This window comes from Lepisma saccharinum, chromosome 14 (genome assembly GCF_977018435.1).
Source record: "Lepisma saccharinum chromosome 14, izLepSacc3.1, whole genome shotgun sequence".
Lineage (NCBI taxonomy): Eukaryota > Metazoa > Arthropoda > Insecta > Zygentoma > Lepismatidae > Lepisma > Lepisma saccharinum.
Window position 1 is genome coordinate 13,139,272 of NC_139242.1, and position 26,080 is coordinate 13,165,351.

Here is a 26,080-nt window from a genome sequence, read left to right on the forward strand (position 1 = left end):
TTTGGATAGTTCGATTGTGTTTCGTGTATGAAAGTAAGTGTTTCAAGTATGTACAAACTTGGAAGTGTTAATATACGGAATTTTTTGAAAAGAGGTTTACATGTATCAGTTTTGTGTGCATTTGCCAAAATACGCAATGCTCTTTTTTGAATTTTAAAAATCCTCTGCGATTGAGCCGAGTTCCCCCAAAATTGGATACCATACCTCAAAATACTTTCGAAGTTTGAGAAATAGATATTTAGCATACATACTGTATTGAAACTATTTTTTAAGGTTCTTAATTGGTAACATACGGTGTTTAGCCTCTTGCATAAATGATCTATGTGAACTTTCCAGTTTAGACACTCGTCTATAAATATTCCAAGAAATTTTGTATTGTTAGTAGCTGTTATACCGGCATGCCCTACTGTGAAATTATCTTGCTTAATAGAAGAGTTTTTGGCTCTAGATACACCAAATTTTATTATATTAGTTTTTTCGTTGTTCATAGAAAGTTTGTTTGCTGAAAACCAGCTTTGTAGTTCAGTAAGAGCTTCTTCCGTTTTTTTAATTAAAGTTACATCGTTAACAGAATCTACCAAAGCCGTAGTATCATCAGCAAAAAGAGTAACTTGGGCAGTTTCAACATTTGCTGGAAGATCATTTATGAACAATAAAAACAATAGGGGTCCTAGTATCGATCCTTGGGGGATTCCAATAACCACATCTTTCAATTCGGAGTAATATGTTGTTTGCGTCCCATTATTGGATACGCTATTTATTGCAACGCTCTGTTTTCTATTCGATAAATAGGATTCTATTAATTTATTTGATAGACCGCGGATTCCGTAGTATTTTAATTTCTCTAGTAGTATGTGATGATTCACACAGTCAAACGCTTTTGATAAATCACAAAAAAGTCGGTGCTAAAGTATTTGTTTGGTCAAACGATTTGAAATATCTTTTCAACACGTTCAATTTCACATTAGCTAATAATGGAAAACAATCACACAAACTGTATTTTTGAATGGCAGAAAATGCACGATAAATGCATTCCGATTATAATTCTTTTCGTACACATGACATGTATAACCTTCATGTACATCATATGTTGAACACATATGCAACATGGAGCGACATAAAATAAGAAAATACATATGCAACATGCTGCCACTAAATTGTGTACAAATTCAAAATTTATTCAATACATATATGTACAACAGATGTATACTGCCTAAATATATTACATTACAGAAAACAATTGTATTGCGAGCAAAGTGTATATGAAAATTTTTAGATCCAATTTTTCCAAACTGAAAAGAATATTGATTTAATAGGGCGCAAATAATTTCACGGGGCGCCATGGCATTCTCTCTTTTATAGCTTTTTTAATTTAGATCGCTCGGCGTCCATGGCCGACTCCCGCCGCCCCCTAACTACGGCTCTGAACTTGACGAGATTGAGTAAAGCAAGCAGTCCGAGCGAAGCGAGCAAGAAAATTTTACGAAATGTATTTTTATTTGCACAAAATTTGAAATCAAGGGGGGGGGGGCAATTGCTCTTATGTGCCCCCTGGAAATGCCCTTGGCCGTCAACGTTTGCCCCCTTAGAATTGACTTCCGTCGAAGGTTTGGGGGGCAATGCCTCCCTGCTCTCCTGTAGTTGCGCCACTGTCAAAACGACAGCGTGGGCACTAGTCTGTTTGACAAAGGAAAATTTATTTAACCACGACACGATAATATCAGCGATTCACGAATCAATGAAAAATATTTTTTGAAATTGACTGACATATTCAAAATTGTAGCACAGTACTATTGTACTTTGATTGTTCTGTCTTCATAATCACGAAATTTATGCCTCGTCAATATATTTCCCCCTTTTAAAAGCTTCTACCTTCTATTTAGTGAACATATTTCCATTTCCAAGCTGACTTCAAGCTACTCTAAATACTCCTGTTCGCGGTGCAGATTTCCATCACGGTTTCCAAGAATATCAGTGAATGGAATGTAGTTTTCCAAATCCAAACTGTCCTTGCAGACAAGAGGGTGGGGGTAGGGGCTTTGAACGCCTGCGGGGCAAGTCTTTGTCATCTATGGAATTCCGGTAATTGTGACGTAGTGAGATCGAGTCCAACATCTCTGGGCAGAGAATGAATTGATACAACTCAGATGCTTGTTTTATCATTGTTATAGTGTGATAAACAACAAGAAATAAAGACGGAGCAGTTGCATCTTCCATTGATAAGGTGTTTATAAAGTGAACGCTACTGTCAGTGGCCCACCCACAATACTGTATATGACACGATTTTTGTGACAACGTATAGTTAAAAATAATAAACATATCAAAAATAATAATTATATTAAAAATAATAATTATACTCAGGGACGTAGCTAGGTTCATCAGTTTGGGGGGGCCCAAATGTCAGAAATTTATCGATCAAACCATTAAGAAATTTAACAACAACCTGGGTATATGTGTGTATATATATATATATATATATATATATATATATATATATATATATATATATGTCGGACCCTGTGGCTGAGTGGTTAGCACATCACGCTGCGACACCAGGGGTCCTGGGTTCGAATCCCACTAGGGCATGGTTGTTTGTGAATGTCCATTCATCAATTTCATCACTCATCCCCATCTTCGCAATATCAATATATATATATATATATGACAGAGTGAGATAGAGAGAATGAGAGACAGACAGACGGTGTTAAATTAAAATCAACTCTCATATACACACGCATGCCACTCACCATCGTACGCAGGATGTATTTCTGGCAGGGGGTGGGGTGGCGGTAGAATTGTAAAAGTGGGTAATACACTCTCGGGGGTTAAAATTATACTAAGAAGAAATAATAATCGTGGCTAATTTTAATGGGGGGTTGCTTGATTGAGTTGGCATTTTAAGACCACTTTATGCACAGGAAGGTTAATCGGGACTGGACCTATAGTTTAAAGTGGGGTCCGAACCACTGTGTGCCTCCGCTGGGATACGAAACCGGGAACCCTTGATTACAAGCAGCGAAGCTACGACTGCGCCATCGGCGAGGCCAGTAATGGGGGTTTGCTTGATTGATTGATTTGGTTGATCTTACTTCGCTTTTCTGCCACTATTGGCTAATTGCGAAGATCAGGATGAGTGGTGACATGATGAAATTGATGAACGGACACTCAACAAACAACCATGCTCAGACCGGAATTCGAACCCGGGACCCCTGGCGTCCCTAACCACTCCATCACGGGGGCGGCTAATGGGGGTTTGCATTTGCCACTTTTTCTTTCTTTCTTAGGTTACCAGTCCAAATTCTCTGGCAGGCAGACACCGAACAGGGGCATATTTATTTTATTTGTGAAACAAAGTTTCTACCGATTTCCCGTCATAAACTATTTCTGGAAAGAGTACATTCGTGATTCTATTGTCTTCAAGCTGACAGAGACAAATTTGAGGGTACTGCCCCGCACACTTGCATTTAGGGTGTGACCAAATTGAGGAAGGATGAAAAGGAACGGACAGACTGTCGACCAAAGAGAATTCTCTTTGTCGTCGGCATTCAGGGCCAGAAGCCAGAAGGTCCACTGCGCTCTTTTCTACTCTCTTGTGTTTACAACCGCGGGAGGGTTTCTCTGACGTCAAGATGAAACTGCCTTCCGAGTATCTCATACTTCAGTACTACAAAGCACGTAGTGCTGTTGTTTCTTAGAGAAATGAGCAGGGGTGTAGATTTATAGACGCTAAAAAGTTTTAAAACGGCAGGCAAATAGGAACCCAACATGATGAAAGTACACGTACGCACTTGATGGCACAAGTGTTGACTTGATTCTTTTGGTATTTTTTTGTATTTTTCTTATATTTGCGACAGTTTATTTACAGTCAGTTAATCGCAACGAATATGATGAATAGTAGCTAGATGAAATTGATGGTAGGGAAAATGCTTTATTCAAAGGAAATAATAATAATAATAAGAAGAAGAAATGTGAATTTGAGCACATTGGAGGGAAGAACTTGGAAATTGTGGATACATTTACTGCTTTGCTTCATTGTTATCCTCCCCTTTTATTCCTACGATAATATCTAGTTCTCAAAACTGACTTTAATCGCGGCGTTGAGGACGAATGATGATAAGATGAAAGGACAATCACGAAGGAACATTGACAAGACAAAACAGAACCAGTCATAGGATTATACTGGCTGCGAGTTCACATACCAGAGCCTCATTAATCTGCAGCAATGTAGTCCACGATATACTACGTGGAAGAAAGCTTGATGCTTGAGCGCCCTCCGTAAACATCACTCCCTATCATCAATAATATTGGTGTTTACTGGGATACCCCAAGTGCACGTGTGTGTGTGTGCGTGTAACAAAAAGTAATCATTACGCAATATTAATAACCATGTTGGTTTTGAGAGTAGAATTTTATATAAGTGGATGTTGTCTTGTCTGTTATTTCAGTTTTCATAATGTAACATAAACGCCGACGTAAGCCTTGAGCGGTGTATACTTGCGCGAAGATAACTGAAACATCGGAACTACAGACTTTCCTTCCTCTTTCTTTCACCCTGTCTCTTGTATGCTAGGGTTTTAAACGCGGTGATGGATCTGTAATATGGGAATATAACTCCAATAAATCCTCAGCTTGACATCTCATATATATAGTTTATACCAGAATCGAACCTAGCACCTTTAATTTCGAGGTGATCGTGTTACCCACTAATTTCGGGGAGGTCCCTGTCTGTTTTCCAACTGGTTGTGAACTTCAAGAATGATGACGCTGAATAATAAATTTTACATACGTTTATGGTATAATTTCTTAAAAATAATCTTTTCTGTGACTGCAGAACTAAATATTTGATGGCACTGGATATAACAGATTTCGCACAGTTATTGGCTAATTTTATTTTTATGCGTGAGCTGAACGTGGTTTTTTATGCACCCAGGGATGCTACTTTCCTTCAGCCCACTTCTACAGTTTTTACAAAATTCCGCTTCTGACATGTAAGCGTAATACGTTATGAAACCAGATGCCCCAGGCTCTAACTCTGGTCAGGCATGGGTGTACTATGCTTGTCCCATCACCATTTCTTCAGTTCATCATTCATCCTCACCGCCGCAATTAACGAAAAGCAACGAAAAATAACCAACCTAGAAATGGAATTAGAAAACGTTCTCTCGAAATTGCACACGTTGAGTACACTACCCCATGGGAAGAAGATTTCTGCTTCTGTGAGTAATGATTCATTGACTTGCTTTATTTCACTTTTTGTGCCACTTTTGGCTAATTTGCTAATGAGGATGAGTGATGATGATGATATGATGAATGAACACTCACAAACATCCATGCTCAGGCCAGGATTCGGACGCAGGACCCCTGGCGTCGTATCGCAATGTGCTAACCACTCTGCCATCTTCCTTGTGTAATTATACAAATGATAACAGAAACCGCTTTAGAATTTTAAAAGTTAATGCATGTATAGCGTGTAGATCATTGTTAATAATTTAGTACATACCTCGTTATCTTTCATAAATGAGGGTTGGCTTATTCTTCATTATAGCCATGTGTTAGCGGCAGTCCCCCTCCCCCTGAAGTTTTATGTTGCAACATCTATCACGCACCGCACTATGACTGTCTCCGTAATATGAGACAGGAATGAAAATTGTTTCCAAAGAGCTCCGGAAGGAGTAACGTCGATCCCGAGGGACATTTGTTACCGCTTACCAGTCAACCGGCCGAATTTTGACCTGGCAAGGATGGAAAATACATTTTCAAAAGACCTCCGAATTCCCTTAACGCGACGGGCTATAAGATCATTAGCGGCAGCTCCTGCGTTGCATCTGTTTTCGACAGGTAAGAAGTAGAAAAATGAGTGCAAGTCTTGCTTTGGCGTTCATGCCGCAGAAAATTTGGGACCAGTGTTTCAAACTGTAAGCAAAATTTACTGAAGAACAATTTTGCAATATTTGCCATCAAATCAAAATTTCCAGTAAAATACAGAAACATTTGCCGGGGCCACATGGGCGTTTGCGGGGGCCAGTGCCCCCCGTGCCCCCTCTAACGACGTCCCTGATTATACTTGATGTAAATTAATTATGCAATATATAACTCAAATAATCTTAGTCCAAAATGATACTCATTGTTAAACCTTATTGCTTAATAAAGAACATTTATTATTATTATCATTATTATTAACTTCCTTCACATGAATGAGTTAACAATTTCGTGTCATTTCAATGTATGAAATGCACGTGGTAAAGGAACTAGTTTTTTCTTCAAACATCGCTAACTCTCTACGGAGGGCAACCCTCATGAGGGCAGACCTCACCCTCACCCTCACCCTCCGAAGACTTGTGAGGGTGAGGGTGTGTGAGGGCGAGGGCGAGATCGATCCGTGAGGGTGAGGGCGTGTGAGGGTGAGGGCGAAAGGAGAGTTGTGAGGGTGAGGGCGTGTGAGGGTGAAGGCGAAAGGAGAGTTGTGAGGGTGAGGGCGTGTGAGGGCGAGGTCGAAAGGCAAATCGTGAGGGTGAGGGCGTGTGAGGGTGAGGGCGACCTGTGAGCAGTGAGGGTGAGGGCGTGTGAGGGTGAGGGCGAGAGGCAAGTCGTGAGGGTGAGGGCGTGTGAGGGTGAGGGCGAAAGGCGAGTCGTGAGGGTGAGGGCGTGTGAGGGTGAGGGCGAAAGGCGAGTCGTGAGGGTGAGGGCGTGTGAGGGTGAGGGCGAAAGGCATATCGTGAGGGTGAGGGCGTGTGAGGGTGAGGGCGACTGGTGAGTCGTGAGGGTGAGGGCCTGTGAGGGTGAGGGCGACTGGTGAGTCGTGAGGGTGAGGGCGTGTGAGGGTGAGGGCGAAAGGCTAATCGTGAGGGTGAGGGCGTGTGAGGGTGAGGGCGAGAGGCAAATCGTGAGGGTGAGGGCGTGTGAGGGTGAGGGCGAAACCGAGCCGTGAGGGTGAGGGTGAGGGAGGTTGAACGAAAATGACCACCTCTGCACAAGATGCAAGACATTTCCGCCAATCCTCATGGACAAGCAATAACACTGCAGGGTCCACAGAGTCACATGCTTGCTGGATCCGGTAATGGAAGATGTCAGAGATAATTGATTTTGTCTTGATAAACCATGACTTTAAGATGGCCCCAAATGTAAAAGTCTAAGGTCCGGAGAACGGGGTGGCCACTCAGTGGGTCCTACGGCATTTGAATTTTGTAGGGGTTGCCACTTGTTCGAATGCAACGCCCAGAGTATGGAACTCTGACTGACTCTTGACACTGACCCCAACTGCTGGGTACTACATTTCGGGCTCTTGACTAAGGATGCCACAATTGTCATCGCTGCTTCCTCATCGGTAGTTGTTCTTGGCCATCCACACATTCTCTGTCATGCACGGATCCCATCTCTCTAAACTTCTGCAACACTATGGTATGTGTGGTACCACACGGCATGGTTGAATGAACAACTTAGAGATTTCATTTGATTCATGATTGAACCACAATATTCACATTTTTTTTTTCAGTATAAGATTTGTGTACCAGGAGGGTAATTCCATGTCAAATCAACCAAGAAAAAATAAATTTTGGAATTTGATGTCATTAAATTTGACTAATTTTTGGTATACACTGTTACCTTCCTGCAAAGTAACATTCACCAGGGATAGTGCCTGAGCATGGGCAACTGCCTTTTTCCATTTCCCTCCATACCTAGGTAATATAACAATATGGACAAACTATAAGATACAAGTAATAATTATAGTGAAACAAAATATAAAGTGTAACATTGTGTGTGATTCGCGGACTTCATGGTGGCGGCAGAGATGAGTTTCCCACAGTGGGCAATAGATGGCAGTGCCAAATACGGGCATGAAAACCATTAGTTTTGAAGGAATATTTAAGGATATTTTCAGTTAAAAACAGTGAAAAAAGTTGTACTTTAATACATTTTGAAAGGTTTGTGGACATTGAAACTACAATGAAGAAAAGAAAGGTGTAGTGTTGTGTGTGAAGTGGAGCTCCCGTGACCTATTCGTCGAGGGAAGTCTTCATAAGCAGGAGCTCTGTGCGTGACAAAAATCTCTGTGCTATATCAGTTTTCGTGGCCAACTGCTGTACCGATCCTTCTGGACAGAACGCTGCACAGTCCCAAATATTTACATTATATTTTGTGTCATGTGTTTGAAAATTGGAATATTTTCTACATTGATCTGAGGCAGCTGTGAACTGCTGTCCAGATCTCACGGGACTGGATGCTGTAAGACCCTGCTTTTAATCCAACATTTCTAAATTACATAACAAAAAGCACCACTGGCTTCTGCTATTATGCAACTCTTTGGTCTTAATTCTACAAATTTTGAAGACCCAATTTTAAGTAGCAGGTATTTAGATTTTAAAAGTCTGAATATTTCTCTCAAGATTTCCCAGGATCAATCTTTTTTGAATGTGGATACCTTTACCGCCACAGCCATTTGCCTGCTAACTTCATCACTGCAGTAAAAATCTTTTACTAATGAGGCTGTTTCTTCTGGTAAAAATTTTTTTTAAAAGGTCTGGGGTCAGGCGAGGACAAAATTCCCTTCTCTTCGACGAGTTTTTTTGCTTTCCATGCTATGTAATTACTAACACCAAACTCCTTTAAATTTTTCCATATGACCAACTTTTGGACAAAATAGACAAATTCATGAACCTTTCACTTTATTTGCAGTTTTAAATCTCTCTTTAAGTTGTGCAAAGATTTCTGATTCTGAATTGCTACAGTGGCATTCTTCTTCATCGTTATCACCTTCTGCATTAAAAAGGGATTGGGTATAACTATTTCTTATTTTCTTTATCTTTTCTCTGCAATACCTTTTCGAACTCTTCAGTTTCTTCTTACTCACTGGAGACTCACCAAGAGAGATCAAAGAGGCATTCAAGTAGCTGAACCCTGTATCAACATCCATATATTCTGAATCTTCGTTACTGCAACTAGGACCAGCATTATCATCTGGCCGTGAAGGATATTCTTTTTCTGGAGTGATAGCCTGTTTTTCCTTCCCCAACTGCAGTCTACAGGAAGTGCAAATTTTCATGTTTTCTTCAGTTCCATAATTTAAAGAGATCATCCAAGTTGCCACATTTCTCAGATCTTTACTACACCAGTGTCCCTTTTTCTTCAAAGGATTACAACAGTAAATGGACCACTTCTTGCCATCCATATCCTGACTTCTTGCCATCCATATCAGGATTTTTTTTAAAAATGAAGATGCTAATAAAGCAAGTTTCAAACAATTCACACCACAGGAGTTAACCGAGATGTGCACACACTGACAACTACACCACAACTGATCCAGTTGGACAAAGAAGCATAGGAGAGCAGGAATAAACAATTCCACTGCAGGAAAGGGATGACTTACACTTGAGATTTAATTGTCTCTCACTCATGATACCAAAGAGATACCACCTTGAAATTTTGACCGAACCTTCAGTAGATGTGTACCAATATGTGTAAAATTTTTGAAAATTTCTTTTTTGGAATTTGTAAAATAAAATTTTGAAAAACTTTCAAAATTTGTTTTTTCACAGAAAACCAAGCATGTTGTGTATCAAATGAAAGCCCTTTTCATAAGCTTTAAAATGAGACCATGCCCAGCCCTGTAGTTGAAACAGGTCTCTTGCAAATTGTATTTAAAGTTTAAGCGGTGAACAGTTTTTGGGCAATTTTCAAATTTCAATAACTTAAAAACCGGAAACATGAAAAATAAAAAAAATATATTTTCTATATTTCAGATAAGAAACATGTATACCAAAATTTAGCCAAATCCATGATATCAAAGGTTTATGCACTGGTTGATTTGACATGGAATTACCCATAAATCAATTCATATCTACAGTATTTGAGTTTGCTTGAATGGAAGGTAATCTTTAAGGTACCAATTATTTGTTAAGGAAAACTACAGAATGATCTGAAAATTTGTTTTAAGATATCCAGCAAGCTCACAAGAATTTCTTTCAACAATATGAGTGGGAGTTTCGTATTATCTTTCTGTGTTTTGTAGTTCTTCGAAATAAATATTAGTTTAATGAGAAATTACACAAGCACATTAAACTTTTGAAATTACCAAGAGAAAGAAGAACATTGTAATGTGCTTTGAGAGGTAGCATGTTCAGTATGTAACTAATCAAGTTTTTGGTTTTGAAAGGAATGTTACATGTGGCCTTGCAGTCAGTATATCGCAAACTTATTCCTCAGTTAGGCACAAGAGGTACCAGTGTCCCCCATCAATATTTATTTCTAGATTGCAACACTACAACTATAAATGATATTTCTGTGTTCAGAGCTGAACTTTGTTCTGTTGCACTTATAAGCCACGTTGTATTATAAAGTTAATGTCAGTTGCATCCTTGGGGGACAGTTGTATAATTCATGGTGCATTTCATACATTAAAAATAGTTAAAGGGTTAGGGGACAGGTGTACCCCATGTGCCTAATGCAGGGGTAATTATGTAATGTAAATAAGTAGCATAACTTCAAACACACCCATTACTGCATTATATATTTCAGTCTGTATGTAAATATTTCTCTTTTAGGTCTGTGGCTTAAAATGGTCACCAGACAATCAAAACCTGGCTTCTGGTGGAAATGATAATCGGTTGTATGTGTGGAATCTTCATTCTATCTCGCCAGTACAAACATACAATGAACATGTTGCAGCTGTTAAAGGTATGTGGAGCATATTACCTAACAATGTGTGTGCTTCATTGTGTATTTTTATTTTTAACAATTTTTTGGGATATAGTGGCCAGATCGTAGTTTCAGAGTATGTAATCTGTCAGTTTTTATTTAATCTCAATACACATGTGGACAGAGTGCAAAGCCAACAGAGTGAAGTGAATTTTTCTTGCACAACAGTATTTTTTTTTATTTTAACTTCACCTTTATTGCGTTCTTTGTCCCAAACCATTATTGTCTCTGAAGGAGTGTAAGTTAAAAAGTGGTGTACCCAAAGGTAGGAGGTTCAATTCTGTCACAACTTACAGAGAACGTGATACAGCCACTCGTAAACATATGTATATGCAATTTGTGCATCTCCTTATTGAATCAAACGATATTGTGTCTCAATGTTCAATCATTGTGTTCAACATAATGCAAGAATCAAGAATTGTAGTTGAGCAGATGAAAACTTTTTGTATCAACATCAGTACAATTCCATTGCATGACAACACAGATGTCTAGATGGTGGACAGTTTGCATATGCACATCTTTGTTTGCCAATACGCATGGAAGGTAGAATATATGATTTAAAATTTTTGAGCTTCTGTCTCACTTAAAATTGTATTTTCTTCTTGCACAGATATATGGTGTGTCCCCCCCCCCTCCCCCCAAAATATATACACACGTTAACAGGAAAATCAAAATCAAGTGTCCTGCATTTTGAAACACTGTCATTGGGAGGGTTACATTCCATGAAGAGTCCATGCTTTCAATGCAGATGATGAGGACAGGAGGGTGCAGTTTTGTGAGTGGTAGTTGGCAAAATGTGCCAAACCGGTGGATTGGATGAAGAGGTTCAGAAGAATACACTCGGTACACCAGACCTCAAGCACATAAATCTTTTTGCGTAGAGGTGTATAAAAAATAAAGTTCACAGTACAAAACTGGCAAGAGTTGACAAATTGAAGGTGGCCATTGAACAAGAATGTGCGCAAATATCGATTGAAATTATGATTCTTGGTGTTTGCTTCGTGTTTCCATCAGTGCCTGGACCAGAACGATCATCTGTTTGAAAACAGCCATTGAGAAATAAAATTACTCAATGTCCAGATTCTGTTAAATATATGAAAATTAGGGATGGGACCAATTAATCGATACTCCATCGTTATCGGCCAATATAGGCATATGAGTGTATCGTTTTATTGGAAAAATTACAGATTATTTTACCGATCCGATATACCGATAAATATCTGATAATTTAGTGCAAAATTCTGCCATTTTGTTGTAATTTTTATGGATAACCTCCATGCTCTACTTTCTAAAGAAGTAAATGTCTAAATATACAATTTCTTTTTCACTGCAGTCACCTTGAAACACATTTATTAAGGAGGTCAATGAACCTTCCAGGTTCTTCAAGGACCATTTCTAATTTAATATCGGTATCGGCCCATTCCTAATGAAAATTAACCGCATATTAATAAGTCATTCAAAATTTGTGTACATTTTTGGGACACCCTGTATGTTAATTACTTGTAAATGTTGCGAAAACATTAAATCTCTGCCATCATTTACACAAGGCTGTTGATTGACCTTAAATTCATATTTAAAATCTTCTTTTTGGGAAATGGGGGGAGGGCACGCAGTGAAATTTGGATTACACACTTCTTATGGACCCAGGGGGAAAAAATCAACATCCAGTACATTGCTCTATCCAATGGCCAGGAATAATATTGATGTATTCGATGTTGGTGAAACACATGTAAGAGGGAGGAAGCAAGTGGAAAAGCTGAAGACAGCTTCACCATGCTTTCCAATATTCCACTTATTCTAGTGTAAACTATCAACTAATAGTGACATTTCGAGAGCTTGTAACCACTTTTCCGCAATTGCTACAAAAGGCCATTATACATGGATTTGCTCATTTTCTCTCTACTATTTCTAAAAAAAATCTTCAAAATATATACTTTTCCATGATTAATGTAATATTTATAAGAGAACCCTCAAACTAGCAGTTAGCAGCACAAGATTTCTTCCATTAAATGATTTACACACCATATAGGTCGTATTATTTGGTCAGTAATACATTTTAATTATAATTTCATTTTTCCTTATTGTTTCTTTCATCCAAAGTACCATAAAAATCAGAACGTTCCTTCATTTTGTGATGAGCTTATTTCAACCGCAATGCACTTTAGTAACATATTGTGGTTGGGTGCTCACTATATAATATAAGCAATACTAAAAATAGTATAAAATTAGTTTAAAAAACTACTTACGTAAGTGAGTATGCAATTGTTGAAGAACGACCTTTCAGGGTATGACTGCCCCCTTCATCAAGTTCACAATTCTTTCTAAGCACTAAAACATAATGGGTCTTTTAAATAGTGAGTTTTTTTAAATTGAAATATGTCTGGGACAGTTTTTAAGTGTTTTTAACCCAACCCTCTACGTAATCCTAATAATAACACTTTATGTTTTATGTTTTAGTGCTTAGAAAGAATTATGAACCTGATGAAGGGTTAGTCGTACCCTGAAACGTTCTTCAACAATTGCATACTCACTTACGTAAGTAGATTTTTAAACTGAGGTGATGGACAGCATCCTTGTAAATTACAGTAACTAGGTTACATAGCCTTTGCTTAAACCAATAGCCTATTTATGAATAGTTGGTAACACTATTTTGCTATTCCATAATAAGTTTTAATTATTTCTCATGATAAACTATGGAACAATTTCAACTATACTTTGCATGATTGTATGTACATAGTGCTACATTTTGGAATTTTTCTTTTCTTCTTCTAATTGCACCTGTATCAAAAAGCCCCCTTCCATCCCATCCAAAATGAAACAAACTTTGTGTGTCTACGTGAAATAGGAATTACTATAAACCTTTCTGTGCCTTAAAAAGCTTGCACTTTAAAAGTCAAATTGACTAAAATTTAAAGCCAGTTGCTGACAAAATTTCCAATACTCGTATTGAATTGTAATTCAAGTATATTATACCTTTGTATGTACAGTTGTGAACACTTCTTGGTTCTAACAAATAACAATGGGTTCTTTACAACCCAAAAGTGTCATGACTGAACATATTTTTTTTTAAAAAATAATGTCAGAAGTGAAATATCTTCTGTAGTTTTGGAGAAATGGCATGAACATTGGTGCATATATGGATCGCTGGCACTTTGCATTGTTCAGACACTGCTCTATATATTGATCTGTGAGGTTTGTATTATTCAGTAGGTAAAAAGGTAGTGTTGCCACGTATTCACAGGCAGACTATCTGTTCTAGTAACAGGCTATGCAACTTAGTTATTTAAATTTATGGATCACAGAAGACTTGTCGTTGAGAAAACATTACTCCTTACTCCATTTTTAAACATTTTTGGAAAAACATGCAAGAAATAAAATATACTAAAAAGAGGAGAGAGGAAACACTCACCAGACACATGATTACATATGAATACTTCAAATTTTCGTGGCAGCTGCTGCATCTTCAAGAGTAGAAAAAAGACGTGGAGATTGATTGACATTGACGTGAACAGCTGACATAGAGATTGAGTGACGTGAACAGCTGTTCATATTATCCTATGTCTCAATAGAATTCTAGTTTCCTATTCTTACTCAGGGTGGGTACTCACCGGGAATTCCTTGAATTCCTGGAATTAAGCATGAATTATTGGCTCCGGAAAGTATGCGTGAATTCTACATAAATTGTTCTCCGTAGACGTGAAAAATTGCAACTCTTATTAATCCAAATCACATTGAGTTTACTTTATTTATAAATGCCCTGAGATAAATTTTTGACAGTTTAGCTTTTATTTTTATCGAGGAAAGGAAAGATAAGAAAGCTGCGTGGAAAATAAATCAAAATCCTCTCAATCTGTTCGCTTCGTTAGTGTCCTTTGCAGAACAATAATCTATCTGACAGACGGAAGATTATTGCAAGATATCTTGAATTTGATTAGGTATATTGGAGTTTGAAATTCTTATACAATTGACATTTTTGTAAATTAGTATCTCCTGTAATATTTGTGACTTGTGTTTGTAGATGCAATTAGAGTCTGAGTATGCGAAATGGCAAATGTAAACTCCATACCCTTAATTAATTTTATATATATATATATCGCTATATGGAAGCCTTTTTCTGCTATGCACCCAAGTATTAAACCCATGATTTTCCCACTTGCGAGATACTTTGCTATTGAGCTAACCCACACCATGTACCAATCCCAGCTTAATCGTGCCCAGGAACTGTCCTTATCCACTTATCTTATACTTTCCCTCACAAAAATCCTTTTGTTGACCCCAGGTGAATGCTACCAAAAAATTGAATATTTCTGGCATGCAGCCCATTCTATCTCAAACGACCTTAGACACCACAATATTCCTTTTAATGACTGCTTCCAGGTAGCGATCGTCCACTCCTTGCCCCAATCCACCAACACCTCAATACGTAGAAGATGGGAGAGGGCCTACGTATCGACCATGAATGCAACCACACCTCCAGGCCTGAACAAGGCCACCCAGTAACGCCCCTCATCCCCTATCCTCACCCTCACCACCACCTTTCCCCCCCACCACCACTCACAGTTTTCGACAAGGCTGGCGAAAGAACCATCTATATATTTTTTTGTGGCACTGTCAACACTTTTATTTTTCGGGACCTGGCAAAACTACAGGTCATGCTTACTCTTCCTTCTTGTCACCAAGTACAACAACGTCTCTACTCCTGAAGATGTGACATACCATCACGAAAATTTGAATTTTTTCTGTGTCCGGTGAGTGTTTCCTCTCTCCTCTTTCACTTTTTGTTTAGCCCTTGTGGCCCTCCTTCCTTTTGTCCTATATATATACTGTATTTGTTGGGGTGTGAGGCAATAATGGGAAATTTTGAAATAGAGAAAAAACATCTTCTCGTATCCTTGAATTTGTGGAAAGTTCACCCTGAAAACTGGGAATTATACTTATTTTTATCATTGTCCTAGAGTGGCCACCCTGTTACTTTGGAAAAAGCATCCAGAAGAAAGAAAATAAAACAATAATAAGTATTACTGAAAAACATATGTGAAAGTTACGCAACTCCACCAGTACGGAACCTTTATATTCACCTCAATTTTAAAGTGTAAGGTTTTTTTTTTTTAATCGTTGTCATTTATGCATCCATGTTTTATTTGTGTATTTTATTCATGCTGTCTTCTCTTTTGCAGCCATAGCTTGGTCCCCCCATCATCATGGTCTCCTAGCAAGCGGTGGAGGAACCGCAGATCGCCGTATTCGTTTCTGGAACACCCTTACAAGTCAGCCAATGCAGTGTGTAGACACGGGCTCACAGGTCTGCAACTTAGCTTGGTCTAAACATTCTTCTGAATTGGTAAGTACAAATGCGTAGTATGTTAGTGCTGCTCATTACTTGTAAACTTAAAATACTTTCTGAAATTACAACTTGCAATTCCTAGGTATTGTACTACAGGATTCAAAACCATGGAACCGCCAGGATTGGAAACTGAAAACACTTGTTACTTTTTCTTTCCCAACTGGTATTTTTTTGGGAATAGGCAATGTGGTGCAGGGTTTATAACAGTTGTATCCAATGATATGCATGCACTTGAAGTAAATATTTTGCCAGTATTTACATATCTTGAAAGATATTTCTGCTTCTAATTAAGGAATTGTGTAGACTGAAATTAGGGAGTTTTTTCATCATACTTTAGAACCCACTGATGTAGGAACATGATCTTTAGACAGACAATTACAAGGTCTGTCAAAAGTGAAAGGTTTTGTCATGAATGGTATAGTTTCTTAGAAGTATAAACATCTTTTAAAAAACATGAATAATTGCAAATGTAGAAGACATTCCAATGAACAATATTACACCCCTCTTGAAGATACACTGTAGCTTGGACATTAGGGCATGTGACTATCATGCAAGAGACCCAGGTTCGATCCCTGTTGGAGAATGGGGGTTTTTCCACCTGTTCAAGCAGCTCTGGTGCCCACCCAGCATCTTATAAAGTGGGTACCTGGAGGAGAAACTGGGATTAAAGCTGGCCAGGGGCATGATGCTGATCACATCACCCCACCTTCAGCCGTGATCAAGGAAGTGTGGGGCCCTAACTCTACTGGTGCAAAGCACAGGGGAGCACTTTCCTTCTTGTACATTTGTGTGGGGGAAGTGCATATTAACCCCCTCTTACTCACCGACTAGATCATTTTGGAACCCCAATTTTATGTTTCTGGATTTTACATTTCCCCGCATTTTAAGAACTTTTCAGCATGATAATGGACATGGAAACTTGAAGACATAACACTTCTATAGTTATATGTTGAATTATTCTACAGAGTGCTCACAAAGTGAGTGTACCCCCTTTATTTCCAACACTATGATGGTTATGGTTGAATGCTTAATATGGACACAAACCTGATAGTTTAAAGAGTCCTGAACATCAGTATGGAAACAGTCATTGTGTTGTGGTAGCACAGCCCAATTCTGCAACACTTTCTGGAACACTTTGCATTGCAAGTGTGTCATTATCTGAATAAGACCTCTTTCTGACGGTAGATTGGAAAACGTTCTGCAAATTTCACATATTCCTTAGCCTGGCCTCCCAAGAAATCCCTACCTCATCTCATAAAGTTCATCAATGACAGAATCAGAAATAACAGATATCACACAATGCAAGAGTTACGAGCAACTGTGTAAAATGCCTTTACGCACATGACCCGGATTATATATGGAAAACATCTGCCAGAACAAGATGTAGAATTTAGCTGTGCTATGAAAACGATCATCTCTTAAACCATCAAGTTTGTGTCCATATCAAGCATTCAACCATAACCTTTGTAGTGTCAAAAATAAAGGGAGGTATGCCCACGTGTGATGACACTGTACAGTGTCCTGTACTCTTGCTAAAAATTTTGGAACACTTTTCTACTTGAGCACTCATGTTTCACATCAGCTGTCTAAGGAAATGTGAAAGGTAAATGCCCTGCATTTCTTATATGTGGAATAATGTGCCTTGAAAAGAGGATTGATTTCAAATGGTGGAACATTTAACTTTTTTTGCGATATTCTATTATCTGATGCCTAATGTCCTTAATGTCTGTGGGCAGGAACTGCATGATTTTCTACATTTCAGGTGAGCACTCACGGATACTCACAGAACCAAATTTTGGTGTGGAAGTATCCTAGCTTAACCCAAGTAGCCAAATTGACTGGACATTCGTACAGGGTACTTTATCTTGCCATGTCTCCAGATGGAGAAGCTATTGTGACAGGCGCAGGTGATGAAACGCTCAGATTTTGGAACGTCTTCAGCAAAGCCAGATCTCATAAGGTATGTTTGTAGTGTTAACTTTCCTTATAAACAACCCCTCTTTTGAAAGTTAAATCTTGTAGTGGTTTAGTGCTGGGTGGCTACTCACCGGGAATTCCAAATTCCTTAAATTCTGTGAATTGTGCATAAATTATTGACTCCGGGAATTATATGTGAATTTTTCTCCGCAGACGAGAATAATTGCAACTTTTATTAATCTAAATCGCATTGAATTTATACATATTTATAAATGACCTGAGGCAAGTTTTTCACAGTTTAGCTTTTAATTTTATCGAGGAAGGAAAACAAAATCTGCATGGAAAAATGGAGAATTCTCTCAAGCCGTTAACTTTGTTAGTGTCCTTTGCAGAAGAATCTACCTGACAGATAGAAGATTATTGATTGATTGATTGATTTAGTTTATTTTACTTCGCGTTTTGTGCCTCTTGGCTAATTTGCGAAGATGGTGATGAGTGATGAAATGATGAAATGGATGAAAATGGACATTCACAAACAACCATACCCGACCGGGATTCGAATTCGGGACCCTTGGCATCGCAGCGCGATGTGCTAACCACTCGGCCAGGATAGAAGATTATTGCAAGATAAGATATCTTAAAGCTGATTAGGTATATTTGAGTTTGAAATTCTTGTATAATTCAAGTGTTGTGAACTAGGTTTGGAACAGAACCTCAAAACACACTTACAACGAGTAATTTTAAATACATGTATAATATGTTTACATAAAGCAGTATTTTGCACTTTATACATGATCCTAAATTTTGTAACTGTAAATTCATAGAATTTGTCATTAAAAGAAAGAGGATTGTTGATATATTATTTTTATAAAATTAATTAATTTCTGACAAACTTTATTTGTTGTTTTTAATACAAGATTATAAATACAGTCCAATTATCTTGTAAATTTCCCTGAATAATATGTTCATCTATCCAACATCATAGGTTTTCCTTAATTTATGTTGGCCTAACTACAATTTCCTGCTTTGAGGCTGTTTCACCATGGAAGATACATCTCCTACTGAATTTTTTAATTCACAGGGTGATCTTGAAGAGGTGGTCATGCATTGGGGAAAGATTTAATAAGCGATAGGTGCTGTGCACGTACACTAAAAGTAAATTTTAAAAATGTAGTTCCCAGCTGGGATCGAACCTAAGACCCTTCAGCAACTAGGGCAACTAATGTAACTACTGTGCTACAATGTACAATTCTGTTATATTGTATGCATGACTAATATAACACTTCTTTGCTATACATATATTTGTATATGTGTGTGTGTTGGAAGGGCATTAAAAATAGTTAGTGTCCATGGTTTTAAAAACTGAATGAATTAATTCAGGTGATACTAAGAATTTTAGTTTAACCTTGTGATGTTCCCGTCACAAACTCGGCCAGTGAATACACTGATATCTCGGTTATATGTTTTATGAGGGACAGAAGGTAAAAATGTATATCTCAGAAAAACATATTATTGAAAGATGTACAGCTGTGGGTCCAAATGCTGGCAGATGCGCTCTTACTTCCTGGCGTGCTAGCTGCCGCTCCATGACCACTTCTGTCATGAAAGGCATTGTAGAACCCTGGTTAATGTAATTTCTTGTATGCTTCACCAATTGAGCTTTCACTATCTTTGTCACAAATTGTCTACATTGATATATCATATAAGCATTATACAATAAGTATAAATTAAATCCAACAAAATGTTTTTTGAGGAATTGTTTCTGGTTCCCTATGACCCAGGTGCAAAATCCAGTAGACGGGATTTCACCACCAACGATCTTATTCTAAAATCCTCCAACCAAAATGCTATGAATAGAAGGGACAGGGCAGAGCTTTGTTACGAAAATAAAAAGAAGCACTCAAAGATATGCTACCTAGGATAATGGTGATATCTCATGTTCTTGTAAGAAGAGAACAAATTTGGAGATTACATATTATTCCTGTTTATAAAATTATATGAGGGATGATCAAAAAAATAATAATACAAAGCCTGCAAATTCCAATAGATATTCATTAGACTAATACAAACAGATACTTGAAAGGATACTTCATACACTACTTCTCAACATAGTCTCCTCCCCGGTTCAGGCATTCATCCAAGCACTTCATGAGATTTAGAGTTGACGAGCTGTATCTTTGCGGGTAGCCTTGGCTACTCCGCCCATTGTGTGTGAGAGAGATAAGTTTATGTAGTTGCCACCTACTCGCCCTTTGGTGGTCGAGAGCAAGGACAGAACGCAAGGATAATGACGTGCAGCCGGTAGCTCCTCCCCCTTGCTACTGCGCAGCCGGGCTTGAGCAGGGTTCACCCGCAAAGATACAGCTCGTCAACTCTAATGATGCCTGTCTCATAGAACTCGGGGGGGGGGGGGGGGTTCCTGCTGTTGAAATCCAACTCTTACTTCCTGCTTAACATCATCATCCTTGTGAAATCGGCATCATTGCTGCACCTACGAACATCTCTTTGCTCCTTTGAAGAAGCATCCCAGAGGATGCCAGTTTCACTCGGATGATGATGTCAAGCACGAAGTAAGGGTTGGGCTCCGACAACAGGACCCCGAGTTCTATGAGATAAGCATCATGAATCTCGTGAAGCACTGGGATAAATGCCTGAACCGGAGAAGAGATAATGTTGAGAAAGAAGTAGTGTATGAAGTATCCTTTCACGTGAGTCTGTTTGTATTCGTCTAATGAATACCTACTGGAATTTGCAGGCTTCGTATTCTTTCTTTTTTTTAATCCCTCATAGATTGTGTTATTCAGGTTTATATAATTACCGTTGAGTTATTTACTGCATATTCTATGAAGGATACATGGTGAGAAAAAAATGTTTCAGTGGCAAATACAAAGCCAATTTCATTCACAACTCTGCATATAATCGGGGTTCACCTGTAATGAAAATCATACTTTTATATCGCTGTGACACCGAGATTCCTGGGTTCGAATCCCGATCGGGCTTGGTGGTTTGTGAATGTCCATTCATCAATTTCATCGCTCATCCCCTTCTTCGCAAATTAGCCAAGAGGCACAAAACGTGAAGTAAAATAAACTAAATCAATCAATCAATCGTACTTTTATATGGATTCCCTTAATTCTGGAAGCCTCAAGACTGATATAGACAATGGGAATGTGTTAGGTCTGTCTAAACTTTATGGTGAAATTTACTGAATGTGGGTATTGCTCCACCTCAAGACAAATACAGTGGAACCCTGATTTTATGTTCCCGGATTTTACATTTTTCCTCAATATACATTCAATCTTGATGGTCCCAATATAACAAAATGTTATAAAATTTTCCTCAATTTTATATTTTTCCTCATTTTAAGTTCTTTCAGCTTGGTCCCATGACAAATGTAAAATCGACGTTTCACTGGAACTAAAAATTATTTACAAAAAAATAACAAAAGTTCCTCACTGACATTAAAATAAAAACTGCACTTTATTCATAATTTTATACATGCACATGTATGGACAGGTATTGTAACAGCGCTTCATCAGAGTTTTTAGTTTGCTTTTTAATGTGTGTGTGTGTGCATGCACATGTTAGCATTTCAGGTCTAATCTGACCATATGAAGTGATGATTGTCATTCCACATAATTCTGGAAGAGAAAACTTGAGGTTTTCAAAACATTGGTAAAGAGTTGACATTTTGCTTCTCTGTGTTGATGTACTTGGTAGTCTGTCGTTTTGGAAAGCTTTAGTAATAGTCCAAAAACATATGCTTCCTGATAGTGGCCTCCAAAACTGTATATGTATGTCACTCAGTCGTGACTTCATGTTGTGTCTAATACACAATTATAGCACCGAAGACAATGAGCAGAGGAATTCATTTGAAATCGGAAGGAAAAAGTAATAACAGTGAGTAAATTAACTCACAGTTTAACACAAATACAGGGTGGCCCAATATTCCCTCATCATAGGAATAATGACTTATATTACAATACTTGTTCAATATGATTGCCTCCAATGTTGAAACACAACTGTAGGCATTCTTTCATGTTCATCAGAATGTTTTTTTACCATGATTGGCATTAGAGCATGGCACTCAGCAGCTATTCGCTCATTCAAATGATTTGTATTCCTGATCTTCACACTGTAAACTTTCGCTTTAACGTAACCCCATACAGCAAAATCCATTGGATTTAACTCCAGGGATCGGGGAGCCCATTCCACTGTTCCCCTTCAACCAATCCACTGTGGTAAGTTTTTGTCTAGCTAATCACGTACTTGAGTGCCGTAATGAGGGGAACCATGAACCATTGCGGTTTTGATCCAAATGCATCCAAATCAGGCATCAATGAATCCCCCATCATTTCTAGGTAATTTTCACTTTTGACAGTATCTTCAAAAAAGTAAGGGCCGAAGATTCTGTCTTTCCACAAACCACACCAAACCATGAAGCTATCAGCTCCTTGTTTTTTGTTGTCGGTAAACCAATGTGGATTCTCGTTGGACCAGTAGCGTACATTTTGTCGGTTTACCTCACCGTTCACATAAAAGTTAGTTCATCTGAGAACATAACTTTGGATAGAAACTCTTCGTCCTCTTCCAACTGTACCAGAAACCAATTGCACATTTAAACACGATGGTCTGGATCATCTTCTGTCATGTGGTGCAACACCTGCAACTTGTAGGGGTGAAACTTTTGCTTTTTTAGGATTCACTGAATACTTGTTCGAGGAACGCCCAGTTTCAAGCTGGTTCGGCAAATTGATTTCTTTGGACTCTCAACTACCTTCACCACTTCTGTTTCCTCTACCTCTGTTGATGTGCTTGGGCATCCAAATCTGGGTGCATCTGCCACACTACATGTCTTCTTGAGAATGTATCAAGCAGCGGCTCACAGTGCTTTGCGACACTGGCTGCCGTTCAGGGTGAATCTCATTGAATTGTGCTGCAACACGTCTCTGGGAGTATCCCTCTCTTCCACAGAGCAGAATAATCTCCACATGCTCTTCAATAGTCAACATTTTTTACCTGCAACAAATAAAATTAACTAAATAATTAAAATAAACTATTATGCACAATATAATTGTTTGTCCTATGATGCGGGGCTTTTGGTCCACCCTGTATATTATCATCTCACTTGGAAGTTAAATCAACTCCACCATTCAAAACATTGTTTGTGTAGATTTTATGTTATTTTATTCATACATTTCTATAAGCTCATAATTTGCTCTTCCTTATTTTTCAGGAAAACAAATCCGTTTTGAATTTATTTACAAGCATCCGGTGATGGATGAAGCTGCTCTCAATGTAAAAGAGTAGGAGATTGAGATTTCTTTTTGTACTTTTTTTTGCTGTCTTTCGTTCCTTGAGAAAAATATATATATATATCTATTTTTGTTTTCTTTTGTAGCTCTATGCCATATCTGGGTGTAAACTTCCTTTTTTGTAATAAAAATCTTAAGTTACAGTGGTTAATTTTTAGTTACATATTTATGTATTTTTGTGTAAAATAAATGGTTATTATTTTGCAAGAAGTTGTTAATATTGAAACCCAGTCAAAATAATGGAAATGAAATCCCTCAAGCATAATTATGTAAGAATACATAGTTAAAATGTTGATTACTATAAGTTTCAATATTACTGGTTTATTTTAAGTTGTGTTTTTTACTGTTGTGTTTATTGTAACCACCAGAAAGGAGTAATAATTATAGAAACAATTGTTTTGGGATTTCATAATGCAGTTCATTAACCACTTACCTATGAAAACCAATGTCATGAAATAAAATAATTTCACCACTATCTTGAAGTGTGCAAATTCATTGCTCTCCAGTGCTCCCCACTCCACCTCCTTTCTTTTAGCATTATTATTCATAAAAAGAATTCAAACGTGCATGTAATAGTAAGCAATAATAATTCTCATAACTAGGTGGTGGATTTATGTGCACTAAAAAAGGCCAAAATATGCACTACATTTTAAAAAGGAGTCCTAAAATTGTATATTACGATGTATGTATGCTAGGGATGGGACCGATGAATCAGTACTGTATCGGTATCTGCCGATATTCGCATATCGGTGTATCAGTTTAACGGTAAAATTACTAATTCAATATATATATACCGTGTGTCCAATTCGATCTTCAGCCGAGAGATCGGGAGAAGCGTGGCGGGAGGCGCTGACGGAGATGCCGACATTTGCGGCCTGTAATGCCCGCTTATTTTTATGGACATATGCAGACATTTATATAAACATTGCAAAACGAGCACTAACCTGTGTTATAAGAGTTGTTCAAACTCATATCCACCAAGTGCCAAGTGTGTAGACTTTCGGGGAGAATACGTTGAATAGCCTGAAACTTTCGTGCCTGTAGCTAAAGTCCTTCTGGGTCGGGCCGAGAACTTATCAGCCCCCTCGTAACGTGAACCTTGCGGCTGTCATTCCAATCCTCTTACTGACACAACACACATACACACTGCAATAACACAAACAAGTAACGGCAAGTAACCAATAATAACACTCTTGCGCACAGTACGAAATTAACACGCTCTTGGTTTACATCTGCTCGCCACTATATTCACAGCTCTGTCGCGAAGGAACAAAAAACTCGAGCTTGGATATTTCGGATTGCAAGGAAGCTCACGAACACCATTGACTTTTAACGGTTTCGTCTACAGCGTAATCTTGATACAGTGTTGCACATTCGAAACCTCCAAACGATCCCCATCGACACAAAACTCTTTCAAGGATATAAACATAAGCAGGACGTTACTGGTCAAAACTATGAATAAAATGTTTTATTATCTGTGGCTCTTTACATTGTTTTTTAAAGCGTATTTATTTGTGCATATAAGGGCAGAACTTGGATGAATTACAGATGATAAATTATAACACAGGTTAGTGCTCGTTTTGCAATATTTATATAAATGTCTGCATATGTCCATAAAAATAAGCGGGCATTACAGGCCGCAAATGTCGGCATCTCCACCAGCGCCGCCCGCCACACTTCTCCCGATCTCTGGGCAGAAGATCGAAATGGGCGCACTGTATCTTGTAATTTAGTGCAAAATGCTGCCATTTTGTTGTAATTTTTATGGATAATCTCCATGCTCTACTGTCTAAAAAAGTAAATGTCTAAATATTCAACTTCTTTTCACCTCGAAACTCACATTTAAGGAGATCAATGAACATTTTAGGTTCTTCAAGGACCATTTGGAATTTTATATCGGATCGGTAGAATATTGGTTATTGGTATCGGTAAATTTTATATCTGTATTTCATATCGGCCCATTCTTCATATATGCTTTATGACTGCATACCATCCCACTTCCAGGTGGTCATTCTACTGCCCGTATAATTTCAAGAATTGAAGCAATTTTTGCCTATAGACCAGTGGTATTGAAACTGTGAGGTGCCGAAGTTTCACAGATGAGGCGCGAGAATTCAAAATAAAATTCACTTTTCTGAAACTTTAAAATGTGTTAATTAAAAAAATACCAATTTCTTCTGTATTACTGCAACTAATGCTGCTTGTCCATCGGTAATGTCATCTCCCGTGCTTTTGAAGTGAGACAGAAACTGCACTCTTCAGTGGTCATAAGTAGCACGCTACTTGTAGCATCGCTACTGTAGCTAGTTACAAAATTTGTAGCAGCGCTACATTTTGAAAATTGTAGCTGTAGCAAGGTTACAAAATTCCTTCTCTGCATTTTGAGGAAAATTTTGAATGTGACCACAGCATCAAAGAAAAATTTGACAAAAGCTTACTTTTGCAGGAGGTTCATAAAGACAAAGTCTATTACATAGAAATACGGATAAGCTAAATTATAAATATCTTCATATTGCAGATTATTGATTTCTGCGTAATTTATTTCATTAGTATAGAATAAATCTAATATCCAGATAACTAAACTGAACTGGCATATATGAATATATTCTAGCTAGCAGCTACCTTCTTTTTTTTGTGCTGCATCGCTATTTTGGGGGAGATGCCAATTTGCGGAAGACCTGAAAAAAAAAGAAGTCTTGTTTATGACACCCTAGGAAGAAATCCTGTGAATATCCATGATGTAAGAGACTGGTAAATGTCATTAATTACTGTGTAAAACACATCTTGCAGTGCAAAAATCAGTGATCAATGG

The 26,080-nt window shown here is 38.1% G+C and overlaps 1 protein-coding gene across 2 annotated transcripts in view; it reads left to right on the top strand.

Annotated features, from left to right (window-relative positions):
* Window positions 1–23,743, top strand: part of fzr (fizzy and cell division cycle 20 related) — a 97,148-nt gene extending 73,405 nt beyond the window's left edge. For both annotated transcript variants that reach the window (XM_083134831.1, XM_083134832.1), the window contains exons 7-10: window positions 10,539–10,671; window positions 15,870–16,033; window positions 17,799–17,996; window positions 23,190–23,743. In XM_083134831.1, the coding sequence (XP_082990957.1) occupies window positions 10,539–10,671; window positions 15,870–16,033; window positions 17,799–17,996; window positions 23,190–23,231 (537 nt within the window). In that variant the 3' untranslated portion in view covers window positions 23,232–23,743. The remainder of the gene's footprint in view (window positions 1–10,538; window positions 10,672–15,869; window positions 16,034–17,798; window positions 17,997–23,189) is intronic.
* Window positions 23,744–26,080: the final 2,337 nt, after the last annotated feature.